Here is a 16,990-nt window from a genome sequence, read left to right on the forward strand (position 1 = left end):
GGGGGTGAAAACCTCAGCCCCCCATATCTACCTGAGAAAAAGCAGGGAAATGCTCTAATGTCTTAGTTGTGGCCTCAGTGGGCAGTGAGCTCTCTGAAATAGCTTAAGACTCAATGAAAACACAAAGACTCATTAAAAGTCATGATTACTTAAGTCAATATTAGTACAACCTGAACATCAGATCAGGTCAAACTGAACTAATATCAGCGACAAACTAAAAATACCAACACAATTACAGAGTGCAGATTGCAGGGGGAAAAGTGAGGGAATAAATAGCGGAAGGAAGTGAGTTTGCATGAGTAAGCAAGAGAGAAGGAGGGGGGTAGGTTCAAAATGTAGAAAAATAGTTTAGTTGTTAGGTCCTTCATCCACTGCCCTGGGCTGAGGAAAGAGAAAGAGAAAGAGAAAGAGAAAGAGAAAGAGAGAGAGAGCGAGAGAGAGACAGAGACAGAGACAGAGACAGAGACAGAGAGAGAGACAGAGACTGAGAGAGAGAGAGACAAACCTGGCTGCCCAGAGAGGACAAGCTGTGCTCACTCTGCTCTTGGGGAGAGGTAGAGACAGAGCTGAATTTCCTATTACACTGTGACAAATACTCAGACCTAAGAGAATATTTATTTCCCAAAATTATAATTCAATACAAAGATTTTGAAACTATAAAAGATGAAGAAAAAATCTAATATTTATTGGGTGAAAAGCCAAAATGTGCAGTTTTGGCAGCCAAATATGTGTCCTCCTGCCACAACCTGAGGGACAGCCAGTGAAAAGTGCAAAGTAATGTTGATAATATTTCCCACCTTGTTTTGTTTTGTCTTTCATACCAGGTCATGTGTCGTCCCAGTCATGTTGAGACAGGACTACTACTGTTGCTTTAATGTATTGTTGTTCTAAATAAATATTGTTGTTGTAGTTGTTGTTAATGGTAATCCCATGTCCACTACTACTATTATTATTGCTGTTGGTCCCACCATTTATTTATATACACTGCTCAAAAAAATAAAGGGAACGCTAAAATAACACATCCTAGATCTGAATGAATGAAATATTCTTATTAAATACTTTTTTCTTTACATAGTTGATTGAATGTGCTGACAACAAAATCACACAAAAATTATCAATGGAAATCAAATTTATCAACCCATGGAGGTCTGGATTTGGAGTCACACTCAAAATTAAAGTGGAAACCCACACTACAGGCTGATCCAACTTTGATGTAATGTCCTTAAAACAAGTCAAAATGAGGCTCAGTAGTGTGTGTGGCCTCCATGTGCCTGTATGACCTCCCTATAATGCATGGGCATGCTCCTGATGAGGAGGCGGATGGTCTCCTGAGGGATCTCCTCCCAGACCTGGACTAAAGCATCCGCCAACTCCTGGACAGTCTGTGGTGCAACGTGGCATTGGTGGATGAAGCGAGACATGATGTCCCAGATGTGCTCAATTGGATTCAGGTCTGGGGAACGGGCGGGCCAGTCCATAGCATCAATGCCTTCCTCTTGCAGGAACTGCTGACACACTCCAGCCACATGAGGTCTAGCATTGTCTTGCATTAGGAGGAACCCAGGGCCAACTGCACCAGCATATGGTCTCACAAGAGGTCTGAGGATCTCATCTCGGTACCTAATGGCAGTCAGGCTACCTCTGGCGAGCACATGGAGGGCTGTGCGGCCCCCCAAAGAAATGCCACTCCACACCATGACTGACCAACCGCCAAACCGGTCATGCTGGAGGATGTTGCAGGCAGCAGAACGTTCTCCACGGCGTCTCCAGACTTTGTCACGTCTGTCACATGTGCGTGTGAACCTGCTTTCATCTGTCAAGAGCACAGGGCGCCAGTGGCGAATTTGCCAATCTTGGTGTTCTCTGGCAAATGCCAAACGTCCTGCACGGTGTTGGGCTGTAAGCACAACCCCCACCTGTGGACGTCGGGCCCTCATACCACCCTCATGGAGTCTGTTTCTGACCGTTTGAGCAGACACATGCACATTTGTGGCCTGCTGGAGGTCATTTTGCAGGGCTCTGGCAGTGCTCCTCCTTGCACAAAGGCGGAGGTAGCGGTCCTGCTGCTGGGTTGTTGCCCTCCTACGGCCTCCTCCACATCTCCTGATGTACTGGCCTGTCTCCTGGTAGCGCTTCCATGCTCTGGACACTACGCTGACAGACACAGCAAACCTTCTTGCCACAGCTTGCATTGATTTGCCATCCTGGATGAGCTGCACTACCTGAGCCACTTGTGTGGGTTGTAGACTCCGTCTCATGCTACCACTAGAGTGAAAGCACCGCCAGCATTCTAAAGTGACCAAAACATCAGCCAGGAAGCATAGGAACTGAGAATTGGTCTGTGGTCACCACCTGCAGAACCACTCCTTTATTGGGGGTGTCTTGCTAATTGCCTATCATTTCCACATGTTGTCTATTCCATTTGCACAACAGCATGTGCAATTTATTGTCAATCAGTGTTGCTTCCTAAGTGGACAGTTTGATTTCACAGAAGTGTGATTGACTTGGAGTTACATTGTGTTGTTTAAGTGTTTTATTTTATTTTTATTTTTTGATATGTATACTTTGACCATGTAAGTAATAATGAACTTGCCATGTCAATAAAGTCAATTGAATTGAATTGCTTTGAAAGAGAGAGGGAGAGAGAGAGAGAGAGATAGAGAGAGAGAGAGAGAGAGAGGGAAAGGGAGAGAGAGTGAGGGAAAGGGAGAGAGAGAGAGAGAGAGCGAGAGAGGGATGGAGTGAGAGAGAGAGAGAGGGAGAGAGAGAGGGAAAGGGAGAGATAGAGAGAGTGGGGGAGGTAGAGAGAGAGTGAGGGAGGGAGAAATAGAGAGAGAGAGAGAGAGAGAGAGAGAGAGAGAGAGGGGGAAAGGGAGAGATAGAGAGAGTGGGGGAGGGAGAGAGAAATAGAGAGAGCGGCCTCCCCTCTTTAACAGTCAGTTCACGTCGGGAGGATAAATTATTCACGCCTGTGGAGACGGCCGCCACATGGTGTAATGAGAAGAACATGCATTGATACCAAATATTGCTGTTGGGAAACTATCGATCTGAAAGCTATTTGTCCAAAGTTTAGTGTGAAACCGAAGGCTGTCAGCGTGTTTTAATGTGACTGATGGACCAACCGCCAGACCCCTCCCTTCCTCACTCAGTCCCTCACTCTCCCGCCAAATCCCCTCAGTCTTGCAGAGAAAATTTATATTTATTTGTTCAAGAGGGTTGAGCAAATAAATATTAAATGTGTAAACCAGACAATGTTGCAAGACACTTCGACACCTCATCTTTAACCCCTGAGATCTCATGTTCAAGATGATCAGGGCTGGATAGAGTAGTCTGAAAACCATTCACCACTCTGATCCACACTAAACTGGACTAAACCTATAGTTGTACTGACAATATATTACACCACTTTTCACATCATTGATCTAGACATGAAATGTCTGTTCAGCCTCCTCTCACAGTGTCTTGGGCAGGGAGATCATTTTCACATTTCCTGCAGTTGTACCATCATGTGTGAATCACCCTGTGCTTAGATTGGCATGTATAAGAGGAAGTCTGGGAGTCCAGTGGGTCTATGAGGCTCTTTAGAAGGGGTTTATGGTTCCTGCATGGTCCACCTATTAGGGAAAATCGGAATAATACCGCCCAGAGCCAACACATACACATGTATGCGCACATGCACGCAAACACACAAACACACAGTAACACAAACTGATTTAACTCCCTTGCCATGGCTTTACTTCTGCTAGTGGGCAGATTTGCTGTGGACCAGGCGTCGTCATAGCTTGACTGAAAACAGAGGTCTGCAAGAACTCACAGAGAGAAAAAGGAACACTCCCATGCCCCCTTGCCTTCTAACTGCCCTCTATGTTCTCTCCATAGTGACCCCCCACATAAATCCCCTGCACCCCCTAATTCCCCTCTCGCCTGTCTCCTGCAGCAGTAATAGATGAAGATACTCCTGTTTGGGAGGGTGCAGGGGAAACCAGAGCACTACCTGTGCCTGGGCCCTCACTGGGATACGTACTGGCTGTCAGGGGGCTTCTAGCTGGAGGGAGAGGATACATCCATGAAACTACATATAGCTGTAAAAAGACACATCGCTCAGTAAAGAGTTCTGCTGGTAAACCTAGCGTAACCACTCAAACACATGTTTTGAACTAACCGGGAAGACTTTCCGGCACAGTCTACTCTAAGTCTCTACACATGACCTTATGCACTGCAATGAAGTCAGCCACAGCTGGTGTGTGTGACGGCCCAGGCAAGGAGCAGAATTTGTGCTCTCAGGTCTCAGCTCAGTCAGGAGATGCTAATGACCCTGCACTTACCGCCAGCGACACCTTTCCCCTCCCGAACCCTCCCAGCCGTCCCAGCCCCAGACAGCACTGCTATTCCTGCCTCACTATGCACTAGGCCTGCCGAACACGGCACTACAATTACAATATCAGGGATGCGCAAGCAAAGGGGAGAGGGAACAAAATAAAATACTGATCCGACGTGCAGTCTAGAGACTAAAATAGATGTGAACTACGACAACTGTGTTAGATCATAACTGTACTAACCCAGTATGGAGCTCTGAGCGCAGACAGCCTCTAAACTCAACTCAATCTGTTACAGGCGACAAAACAACCTCAAACTAAGTCACACAGACGGCCCTAACACCCACAGCTTCATGCCCCGCAATATGCATCACACACACACCCTCACACATTGGGGGCACCATAGCATCTCCACAGGTGCAGGTCTCTAATGAAACCCCAGTTGTGGCGGTATGGAGGCGTCGCTTGCTCCGACGGGATAATTACGCCACTCCCTGGCAGCTGAGTTTGGCAGATGTATGGGAGGCAGCACGCGGTGCCGAGCGCACCATAGCGAGCACCGGGGAGCGGAGGTGGGATTCGGCAAGACCCCGCCATCCGCCATTAACAGGTTGGCACCGTCACAAATGAGTGTTTTTCACGAGAGCCCTGGAAGGTTGTGAAATTCCAATGAATTCTTGAGCTATGTCGCAACACAGTGTTGGGAGAGAAAGAGAGAGAGATGAAAGAAAACCAAAAGCAGGGAGGAAACGGAGAAAGACGAAGGGGAAAGAGGGGGAAAGGTTCACGCCGCCATGGCGAGATTTGTCACCTCTCTCAACACAGGGAGCCCAGAGCAATGCACTCTGGGAAATTATTGAATCAGAATGCATTGATTTTCGCTGGGGAGAAGAAAGCATTAGAAGACAAAAAAGCCTTGAAAAACAGTCATGGTTGAGAATTAGGGAGGAGATTGTAGGGGACCTTTTTATTATTATAGGGAGCAGAATCGAGAAAACACCATTTTACACAACTGTTTGAGAGGGAGAAGATAAGAACGAAATACTATTGCTTCGGCATTTCTCCTCTGCCCTCTCTTCCTTTCATTTCAGTCTCTTCCTTTCATTTCAGTCTCTTCCTTTCATTTCAGTCTCTTCCTTTCATTTCAGTCTCTTCCTTTCATTTCAGTCTCTTCCTGTCATTTCAGTCTCTTCCTGTCATTTCAGTCTCTTCCTTTCATTTCAGTCTCATCCTTTCATTTCAGTCTCTTCCTTTCATTTCAGTCTCTTCCTTTCATTTCAGTCTCTTCCTTTCATTTCAGTCTCTTCCTTTCATTTCAGTCTCTTCCTGTCATCATACTTTGTAATCAGGAAAACACAGCCAAGATAAACCTTGCACACCTCACTGCTAAAACCGCTCAGTGTGTGTGTGTACAGAACATGCCTGATTGTATCCAATGTCTTCATGCGCTGTGTACTACAACCAGCCTTACTACCCTGCCAATGACAGCACAGCAACATTAGACCAGTGAAATGCAGTGTGACTAGTCCATATCCACCCAGAGCTGTATTCTCTATGCATGATCCTGATTTGATCTGCTTCCATTTTCCACCACCCTCCACATCAGCAGCAGCTGCATCATTTAATGGTCATTTGTAAACGCCGTCAACAGCAATCAGTGATCACTAATCACTAATTAACCAACACTGTGTCTTATTACAGCCTGAATCGCAACCATGAATCTGTGCGCTACTCACTACACACAAAAGAATGGGTGCCTCACTCTCCCACATGCGCCCACTTCTCCCTGTCTCTCCAACCCTCTCTCTCTCTCTGATGCTAAACGATTTCAAGGTGACCCTGGCTGAATTGAGGCGAGTGTTTTCCTCGCACTGCTCCAGTCTGGTCCCAGTAATTAACACCAGCGCCTAATGAAGTCCAGCTGCTCACCACGCATGCCAAAAACCGGAAGAGCCCCTGTCAGGCAGCTATCACTCTCCTCACACCCCCACCTCTCTCCTCTCTCTATCCTCCCATCCCTGTGTCTGTCCCTTATCCCTCTCTCCATCAACCCCCTGTCCTCAACCTCTCCCTGGCTTTGGAAGGTCAGCCTCCCCCTGTCAGTGGCCTAGTGGACATCTCTGCCCTCCCTCCACCTCTTCACCATCAAAAACACTGCTCATGCAGTCCTCCACTACTTTCCACCTCTTCTCCCTCACTCCCTCTCACTGCCAAATTCCCTTCATTCCCCACCGTCCAACTGATCCCTCTTCATCTCCCTCTTTCCATCTCTCCCTCTATCTTCCTGCCAACTCCCACTTCTCTCTCTCCATCTCTCCATTGCCCTAATAATCTCTTTCACACTCTTTCCATCCTGCCTGCTTCTGTCTGTTTTTACTCCAGTTAGACCAATTAAAGCATAATGTAACCACAAAGTTGCCACACCTTCTTCATTTGAATTCGGGAGTAATTATATTACATGGGGTGTAATAACATACAGTCAAATAAAAAAGTTTGTAACAAATATTTTCCCTAAAAAGTGAAACCTCAGAAAACTCATGGTAGCCTGAGTCTTAAATCCCATCAGGTTGCCAGCTGTACATTTTCCCTCCTGTTACATCCCGACTCACCTCTCCTATTTAACCGTGTGATGCTCACTAAACCCTGTATCAAAGCAGCATGCGTCGGTCAGCCTGTCACCTTACTGGGAGCCACGCTTTGCATCCTGGGAGTGGGGCTTTGAACACAGAGAACGAGCACCTGCCTCTCCCACCCAGACATACACACACACACAAACATGTGCAAACACACACACGCGTACACAAACACAGAGGCACATACGGAGAAGCTAATTGCATGCGGGGGGCCTGTGCTGCGCCGCGCTGGGATCTCCACCCCCGGCCCTCAGCAGCTAAAAGGAAGGGGGCATTCGGGAAACTTTCCCCCAACCATCTCTAGCTGACATTCTGCTTGATCTGGAGAGAGATGAGCTGTGACATCCTCTCATGCCTCCCACCTGGAGCCCCGCTGACGTATCAGACTCAAATCACCTCTGACAGACAGGAGATGCTAATTAGCGCAGAGGAGTTAGAAACTTAGCATTATATCTGACTTCATCAGAAAGACTGATCTAAAACCCAATCTGCACATCTTCCATTCTAAATGAACTATGAGATAGCAGGTCATTAGGAGCCTGAACAGAGACCATTGGAGAACCCTGGAGGTCAAAGATCAACTGATTTATTCTCTGTTGATTAACTTGTCTCTATTACTCTCCTCCCCGTCCATGACTACCTCATCCCTTCCTCCATCTCTCCTTCCTCCATCTCTCCTCCCTCCATCTTTCCATCTCTCCTCTCTCCATCTCTCCTATGCACTCTGTCCTCCGCTGTGAGCTCACACACTCAGGTCAGTGTGATTTATTATGGTGTGTGATGCTCTGCTCCCCTGCACCCCCCCCACACCCCCCGCACCGCCTCTCACCACTGTACCCCACACCTTCCTCACCAGCTGCGACAGATGCCACTGTCACTCGAGAAAATAAATTCAGAATAGTTAACAAATTAAGCAAGGAGCTAATTGTGGCTGGCCCGTGTTTATCATGCGCAGAAAGGCAAGCGGCTTGTTTGTCTTTTAACAATTACCAGACAAAGCAGGGAGAGGAGGCAGGGAGGGGGAGGAGGGAGTTTAATTGTCCCATTCTCCCCAGCAGCTGGCTCAGCCACACCTGGGCGGGTGTGAGAGCCGGGCGGGGCGAAGGGGAGAGAAGGGCAGGTGCACCTCTGACATCACTAAAACAAGCACAGGCCGACTTAAGGTATGAGACGCAAATACACTCTCTACTACTGTATAACACAGACATCAAGGGCTGGCATTAGTGTGCGTAGACACAAATTACATTTACCTTTGTATAAAACACACACGGAAAAATGGATTACATGTAGCCCCTCTTTTCATTTCTCATCATTATTCTCATGCACCCCCCCCCACACACACACACACACTAGTGTGCCAATTTTCCATTCTGTTCCCACACGTTTTGGAGGAGCTCCCCCTGAGCAGTTCTCTTATAGATCTCCAAACAGCTTGTAATTACTTTTAATAGACAGCATAAGAAGCAAATCAAGCGCAAACGTGGAAAAATGAGCTCTCAGGGGGATCAAGCAGCACTCAGCCTTGCAAACAAACACTTCACCAACATCTGAGCAATTTCTCCTCTTGCTTTTTTAAAACTTTCAAACATGTCATTCTCAGTGTGGGTAACTAGAGGAACACAGAAGAGAGCGGCAGAGAAAGAGAGAGAGAAAGAGAGGGAGAAAGAAAGGGAGAAAGAGAGAATGACAGGAATACAATGGCCGTAAAGTAGTTACTGTTATTGGGTTAGTTGCTACCTAGATTCTGTGGGAGGCTGTCTGACTCATAAGCACTTCAGTCTGGCTGGCAGCCTATGACCATGTGCACACCTGTGTTCCTGTGCATGTGTGCATGTAAACATCGCAACAACATTACTTAATGTTGTCTGTATGATGAGGTCAGCTGACATTCTGCTAAACAATCGACTCCCCTCATATCCAATCACAATGAAGCAGTCAAGAAGGTCCTTAAAGGAAAAATACCAAATATACATGTCCTCCTCTCTCCCTTCATCCTCCCCCACTCCATGATAGCCTCCCTCCTTCCATGATACCCGCCCTCCCTCCTCCATGATACCCTCCCTCCCTCCTCCATGATACCCTCCCTCCCTCCTCCATGATACCCTCCCTCCCTCCTCCATGATACCCTCCCTCCCTCCCTCCTCCATGATACCCTCCCTCCCTCCTCCATGATAACCTCCCTCCCTCCCTTCTTCCATGATACCCTCCCTCCCTCTCTCCCTCCTCCATGATAACCTCCCTCCCTCCCTCCTCCATGATACCCTCCCTCCCTCCTCCATGATAACCTCCCTCCCTCCCTCCTCCATGATACCCTCCCTCCCTCCTCCATGATAACCTCCCTCCCTCCCTCTCTCCCTCCTCCATGATAACCTCCCTCCCTCCCTCCTCCATGATACCCTCCCTCCCTCCTCCATGATAACCTCCCTCCCTCCCTTCTTCCATGATACCCTCTCTCCCTCCCTCCCTCCCTCCCTCCTCCATGATAACCTCCCTCCCTCCCTTCTTCCATGATACCCTCCCTCCCTCCCTCCCTGATACCCTCTCTCCCTCCCTCCTCCATGATAACCTCCCTCCCTCCCTTCTTCCATGATACCCTCCCTCCCTCCTCCATGATACCCTCCCTCCCTCCCTTCTTCCATGATACCCTCCCTCCCTCCCTCCTCCATGATAACCTCCCTCCCTCCCTCCTCCATGATACCCTCCCTCCCTTCTTCCATGATACCCTCCCTCCCTCCCTCCTCCATGATAACCTCCCTCCCTCCCTCCTCCATGATACCCTCCCTCCCTCCCTCCCTCCCTGATACCCTCTCTCCCCTCCATCCTCCCTCCCTCACTCCCCTCTGGTGTTCTGGCTGGCTGGCTCCAGGTGGTGAGGGATATGCATGAGGGGCCTGTCATCTGTTCCCATGTTCATAGCATCACCACAGTGTGTTACTGTGTGTTCAGTGGAGACCAGTAGACAACCAACATCCTCCAACACACCTCATTAACACTATCATGTTCTACAGTCAAGGGAATGGCAGATATAGAGGCATATTTGAGATGGTGACTATTTGAATGAGGATCATGGATGATACAATAATTATTTAACCTTACTCATGAGCAATGGTGTAATGAGCCTGGACTGAATGCAGAGAGCGGCTTTCATCTGTCAAAAACACTGCCCTTTGGCTATCCGGCTGGCACACGGCGCACACACACACTCATGCACACAGTGGAGTGAGCCATCATCCACATTATCCACATCCATGGACTCCTAAAGCTTCTTGTGTGCTGCCTCATTAAGTCTTCAGTGACACAGAGCCCACATCAGGTCTCTCTCCCTCGCTCTCTCTTCACCTCACACACACACACCGACACACACACACTACTAGGAGATTGCTCAAGCACTGCCCAACTGCAGCACAGACAAAGATCACTAGAGGCAGGTAGCTGGGTTGTCACAGGAAGAGAACAGAGTACAGGTCTGGCCTCAGTATAAAGGGTTAGTCTCATGATGTCTGTAAAGGATAGATACTACCTTAAACATCACTCATGCATTAAGGCAAACATATGACTTAAGGTTCAAGACAGCAGGACTATAGTTGGGAGACTTGACCTGATAGTAGGGGCTGATTTACCAGTGAGAGGTCAGGTCTGAGCCAGAGGAGGAGAGGAATAATAACATGACTACACTACTGTATTGTGAGATCACTTCTGGGTTAAAGGGATCAGCCGGGATGCCTTTCCGCCACTCTGCTCATCTGGGTTCATGGTCAGGGCGCTAGCTCGCTAAGTTCATTGAAATGAATAAGTGAGAATCATGAATGAGATGCATCATTAGCTGGGCTCCCCCGGGGGCACTTAGATTTAGGTGATTGGCTGTACCCTGGGCCTGGCTGAGAGGGAGAGGTTCATCATGCATACATAGCCATCATCAGGGGTGGGGGGTGAACCTTTATGTTGGTGTGCAAATAATATGAGGGTTTGCATTGAGAGTGGGGCTACAGCTCCTCTTTACACGGTTGCAGTGCCAATTAAGCATTCTGCTATTTTTTATTTGGAGTATTGTGCATCATGCAGTGTCCTGCCCTGTAGCCCTATGGGCCGGTCCCCCTCCCCACTCTTTCCCAGTGCTCAACAGGCAGTGAGACAGGTCTCCATTCACACAGCTTGGTATGGAGAGAGAAGGGGGACAAACCTTGCAGCTGGGCAGGTTCTCCTACAGGCGTCCGACAGGCAAGGTGGGTGGAAAGAGAAGGCAGGGTGACAGTTAGTCAGTAGGTCCATGATTAGATGGGGGTTAGGGGGTTCATACATGGGGGGTTATGGTGGGGCAGCAGCTACCATACCATGCACCTGATACTCTCTCTTTATCCAGACCCGGACTGATGCTCATCCTTCAATATCAAACCAACTCACTCTACTCTGTCGTCACAAGACCAAGATTAAAATCACAATTCATGTCCACCAGGAAATAAATATGATGGAAATACCAATGAAGAAACTGAGTCATAAGACTAGCGTGCTCAACTGATGCGGTTGTATATCCAGACTTAGTTTAGGCCTTGCTGAGGGGAGAAACAGTCTGACTCCAGTAGATGCTTTAATAGATCTATTACACTGCTCTCTTCCACGGGTACAGTTACTGGAGTGGGGAAGAGAGAGACACCCAGCCTTGAGATGGGAGGGGGAGAGAGAGACACCCAGCCTTGAGATGGAAGGAGGGGGAGAGAGAGAGAGGTGGGAGGTGGAGCGAGAGCGAGGTGGCGAGAGAGAGAGAGAGGGCTGAATAGGGGGGAGAGAGAGTACAGCTCAATCTACTAATAAAAGCAGATGAAAGTGAGGTTAAACACAATATGCTAATTGAAATGTGTTGGCTGATTAAGGGCGATTGAGAGGAGAGTGGGCGTGCTGTGAGTTCTGGGCGCCGGTGATTAGTGAGGCATTAGTGCCTGCATGCTTTTCCTCAGGATGTGTTGGAGAGCAGAGCCGCGTGTGTCGGTGTGTGTGTGAGTGAGTGAGTGAGTGAGTGAGTGAGTGAGTGAGTGAGTGAGTGAGTGAGTGAGTGAGTGAGTGAGTGAGTGAGTGAGTGAGTGAGTGAGAGAGAGAGAGAGAGTGAGAGAGAGAGAGAGAGAGTGTAATGTTTACTCTTAATTTTTATTGTTTATTTCACTTTTGTACATTATCTACTTCACTTGCTTTGGCAATGTTAACATGTGTTTCCCATGCCAATAAAGCTCCTTGAATTGAAATTGAATTCAAAGAGAGAGAGAGAGAGAGAGAGAGAGAGAGAGAGAGAGAGAGAGAGAGAGAGAGAGAGAGAGAGAGAGAGAGAGAGAGAGAGAGAGAGAGAGAGAGAGAGAGAGAGAGAGAGAGAGAGAGAGAGAGAGAGAGAGAGAGAAGGGGTGGGGGTGGGGGTGAGGTAATGTGTGTGCATGTGAGGTGAAATGAGTAAGCTCCTCATTTCTCCCATCTCAGCCTGTCCTGAAGTGTGTAAGCCCACACACACTCAGAGCAGCACATGCATCCACACGCACAAAATGGTGCTTGCATATTCTGACCAAATACCAGTAGCAGTTGTACCGCACAAATATTTGTATCAGCTACCATGAGTATTTTTAGAAGAGAAAGGTTTAAAAATATAGCTGGGTATCGACAACCACAATCTGTATCTCTTTACCTTGTTTATTGCTGTAGGTTGAGTTGCTAAGTCTTTGCCTGCTTAGAATTCCCTTTTCTGTCTTTTCTCTCCCTCACTTCTCTCCTCTCTTTGTGGGTTGGGGTCTCTTAGGAGGACCACACTGGCATTTTTTTTTGCAGGCTTTATTGTTTTCCACTGTGCAGCTGCAAACCATGGAGGAGCCCCCTGCAGGTGTGAGTGGTAAGGCTGCCCCCCCCCTCTTCCATCTGCCTCCCTTTTCTGTCCCTCCCCCCTGACTCTCCCACCCCTGTCAGCAGGGGAGGCTGACGTGCAGGGCCAGTTGCACCACTGAGCCCTGCCAAACCAGGGCTAAAATTACGCTCTGAATGCATAGAGCACTGTGATTAACCACACAGGTGGGATCCCCAGCCTAGGGCCCTGGGGGGTGGCCCCACTGTGGTGCACAGCACCCCCCCAACCTCACACCCCGCTACGGCACGGCTAGCCTATAAATAGGGAAGATGCAGAACCACTGAACTGTATCCAGTTTCTTAGAACAGTCCTTCCATCCCTATTCCCCTGTCACTATGAGGAAAACAAGATGGCGTCGACACTGCTGAGAGCTTTTGTCTCAAATGTGAAGGCTTTACCACATCATACACATCAGTGTAAGACTTATGTCATAACAAAAAGAATGTGAATAAGGCATTTTACAATTTCTCTCAATAGTAATTTTGCCAAGACTAATTAATAGTTAGACTTCATGCCCACAATACCACTCCGCTGAGACACTGAAAAAGCAGCCATTGCTAATGACACACTTTTTCAAATATTAGCTTAAATTGTTCCCTACTCACCTCAGCCTTCCTAATGTATTGTCTCCTTGGTATCCAACCTGGACTCAGGGTTATATGTAACATAGTAAATTAAAATCCGTAACGCTCAAATTAGTATGATATGTTACTTTTGGTATGGTATGTATTAATTTGTAGATGTCCAGCATCCATTTCGTATGATATGTTACAAATTACAATTTGTATGATATGTTATGAGTTACAATTCATACGATATGTTACGAATTGCAATTTGTTGTGGCTAATGTTAGCTAGGTTGCTTAGTGACTAACGCTAACGTTAGCTAGGTGACTAAAGTTAGCTAGGCTAGAGGTTAAGGTTTAAGGGTTAGGGTTAAGGTTAGGTTAAAGGGTTAACATTAGGGGAAGGGTTAGCTAACATGCTAAGTAGTTGCAAATTAGCTAAAAAGCAGTAAGTAGTTGCTAATGAGTAAAAATGAGATTCGAACACACAACTTTTGGGTTGCTAGACGTTTGTGTTACAACCCCCCCTTTGTTTTTGACTTAAGTAATCTTTTGTCTTATGTGACCATATCAAACATAACATTTCCTGCTTATTTCATAGTGCCATATTTTAGTTTACTATGTTACGTATAGTTTATGAGACCAGCCTGTGATATCCCTCCATCTGGGAAAAGGAAATGAAAATGATCTGGCCCTCTGACACTCTCTCTCCCTGGGAAATGAGAGGCTCTGGTCCGCCACTCCTATTGTTCAGCATGTGGCCCTGGAAGGGGTGGACTATTATTATTGTGATTATTTCCATCTTTGCGCAGGCACGCAGACATGGGGATCAGTCACAGCCCACACGGCAGGCATGGCGCAGGGCTTTACAACACAATAGCAGAACACTGGGGTGTCTCTACAGGCAGGTTATCACCCCGGGCCAAAATGTCTTCTCTCTCTCCTCTTCTCTGTGTGAGAAATGGGATTTTGTGTGGCTGGCTGTTTAACTATGGAAGTGTGTAGACAATTATAATGGGTGGAGAGTGTACACAAATGTAGTGGTTGGTGGTTGTTAGCATGGACATGTCAATACTTATCGAAAAAGTATAAACAGATCTTAAAATTAATTACTTCCTTTCAAGGAACCCACCAAGTTATTTAGTCCTTTTATGAAACATGGTATTAAAAAGAAAATTATATCTTACATGAATGATCAAATACACTGTTGTAGAGGATTACAGTATTAAGGAATTATTGTATTAGAATATTTATGTTGAAACAATTAAGAGGAAAAGGCACACGTTTTTAAGAACAGACAGCAGTTTCCCTCTCTCTCAGTCAGTTTCCCTCTCTCTCAGTCAGTTTCCCTCTCTCTCAGTCAGTTTCCCTCTCTCTCAGTCAGTTTCCCTCTCTCTCAGTCAGTTTCCCTCTCTCTCAGTCAGTTTCCCTCTCTCTCAGTCAGTTTCCCTCTCTCTCAGTCAGTTTCCCTCTCTCTCAGTCAGTTTCCCTCTCTCTCAGTCAGTTTCCCTCTCTCTCAGTCAGTTTCCCTCTCTCTCAGTCAGTTTCCCTCTCTCTCAGTCAGTTTCCCTCTCTCTCAGTCAGTTTCCCTCTCTCTCAGTCAGTTTCCCTCTCCCTCAGTCAGTTTCCCTCTCCCTCAGTCAGTTTCCCTCTCTCTCAGTCAGTTTCCCTCTCTCTCAGTCAGTTTCCCTCTCTCTCAGTCAGTTTCCCTCTCTCTCCGTCAGTTTCCATCTGTTCATCCCATTACAGCTGATGTAGTCTGACAGGGGTTTAAGGAGGCCATGGGTACACTACACTCTACTTTGCCCAGTGTGCAGTTATAGCAGCTTTGGAGGACTCTATCACATTACTGGATTAGATTATACAGTTGGAAGTCTCTCTGCCTCCCTTCAAATCACCTGTCCTCCAGGACATAGTAAAACACTGGCACTGCCCTGAGGATGCTGCTGTATAATCACATTCCAGTCTAACCTCACAGTGGAAAGACGCTTGACAGGTCAATTACTTGGATACTGAGTGACAGGCTGACAGGCCAATCTGATAGGGAAGATCTTTAACAGTGGGAATGAGGCTGTAACGCAAGTAAACAGGTTTATCTATCTATCTGTGTGTGTATACTGTATGTATGTCAAGTATGTGTGTGTATCATGATAATTCTGCTAGCGTAATCACACGTGACACTGTGTGACACTGTCTGAGCAGTGTTGTTAAGCAGTTTCCTCTCCACCCAGGCACACAGCAGTGGTATGTCTACATTAAATAATCAGAGCAGTTCAATCAACAGGCAGCAGGAGAAATAAACCCACATTCCTCCAGGCCCACTGCCTCCTGGAGAACACCGCTCGCATGGCGTTTGCCTGGCGCACCACTCTGATTAATTAACACCAGGTTGGTACACCCCCTCTCTCCAGCTTGATTAAGCTCTCTTCCAGCAGAACGTGCCTGCTCTTCCACTTCTCCCAGTCTCATCGATTATCATCCGCACTCGAGCTTGGCTAGCAACACCAAAAAAAAAACACAGCTAGAGAGGATGCATGAATAACAAGCCATCTGAGTAAATCATCAACTTCAGCTAAATACACATCAGTTTATCTAGACACACCTGTACCACTTCATCCTCCCCTAGCTGTGTCCCACTCTCACCACTGTTAAAAGGTAGAAGTATTTAGGGAGTTTGTGCATATCTTCAAAGCTAAGCAAGTGTGTGTGTGTGTGTGTGTGTGTGTGTGTGTGTGTGTGTGTGTGTGTGTGTGTGTGTGTGTGTGTGTGTGTGTGTGTGTGTGTGTGTGTGTGTGTGTGTGTGTGTGTGTGTGTGTGTGTGTGTGTGTGTGTGTGTGTGTGTGTGTGTGTGTGTGTGTGTGTGTGTGTCTGCCCATCCACACACTCTGTGGGGTGGAAGCGTATGAGAAAAGAGGAAAGTGACAATTTGGAAGTCAAACATAGATCCTACACACACGCGTGGAGTGGGCTCACACAGGAAGGGGCTGGGAGCAGCCAGCATTCAGCAGATGTTGGAGTGTTTAGGATGTAAACTGAATGAGATGTAGTGTCACCTCCTTGTTAATGATCATTCCTAGACAAAGCTGTGAGGGGGAGAGCAGTGGTATGATCATACCTTCACAAACATCACTGTGGATAACAGGGCCGGGTGGGTGGGTATGTGGGATGTCTCTCTGCACATCCTCACTGTGCAAATGTGAAGAGCTCAGGGAACATTCAATGGGGAGGGGAAGTGTGTGTGTGTGTTTGCAAGTTAGTTTATTTCAGGTTTCTCAGTTACATTTAGGGGGTTACATTGCTCTGAGTGGGGCTGAGATAGCATAAATGACAAAAGACACCCACCAAAGTGCACCCACAACACACACACCTCTACCACACACAGACCTGTGATGGCAGACGAACATCCATAACATTTATGGAAATGGAAGGTGAGTGTCAGAACACGTGCGAAGTAGCAGAGAGGAAGAAATCAAGTGGACAAGATTACCACAGCTGACAAATGGTTAGACAAAAGGGCAGGCCACATCGCTGGTGCTTTATCATTAGTGATGTGGCGTACAGAAAACACACTGACTGGAGTCATCTTGTTTTAGATCCCTCT

General features: G+C 47.3%; 1 protein-coding gene across 3 annotated transcripts in view; it reads right to left on the reverse strand.

Annotated features, from left to right (window-relative positions):
• LOC129867596 (zinc finger protein 423) overlaps positions 1-16,990 on the reverse strand; it is a 152,416-nt gene that overhangs the window by 51,309 nt on the left and 84,117 nt on the right. For 2 of the 3 annotated variants that reach the window (XM_055941103.1, XM_055941101.1), the window contains one exon: positions 11,130-11,150. The exons of the other annotated variant lie outside the window; for it this stretch is intronic. In XM_055941103.1, the coding sequence (XP_055797078.1) occupies positions 11,130-11,150 (21 nt within the window). The remainder of the gene's footprint in view (positions 1-11,129; positions 11,151-16,990) is intronic. 3 annotated transcript variants of the gene reach the window in all.

Source organism: Salvelinus fontinalis, chromosome 12 (genome assembly GCF_029448725.1).
Source record: "Salvelinus fontinalis isolate EN_2023a chromosome 12, ASM2944872v1, whole genome shotgun sequence".
Lineage (NCBI taxonomy): Eukaryota > Metazoa > Chordata > Actinopteri > Salmoniformes > Salmonidae > Salvelinus > Salvelinus fontinalis.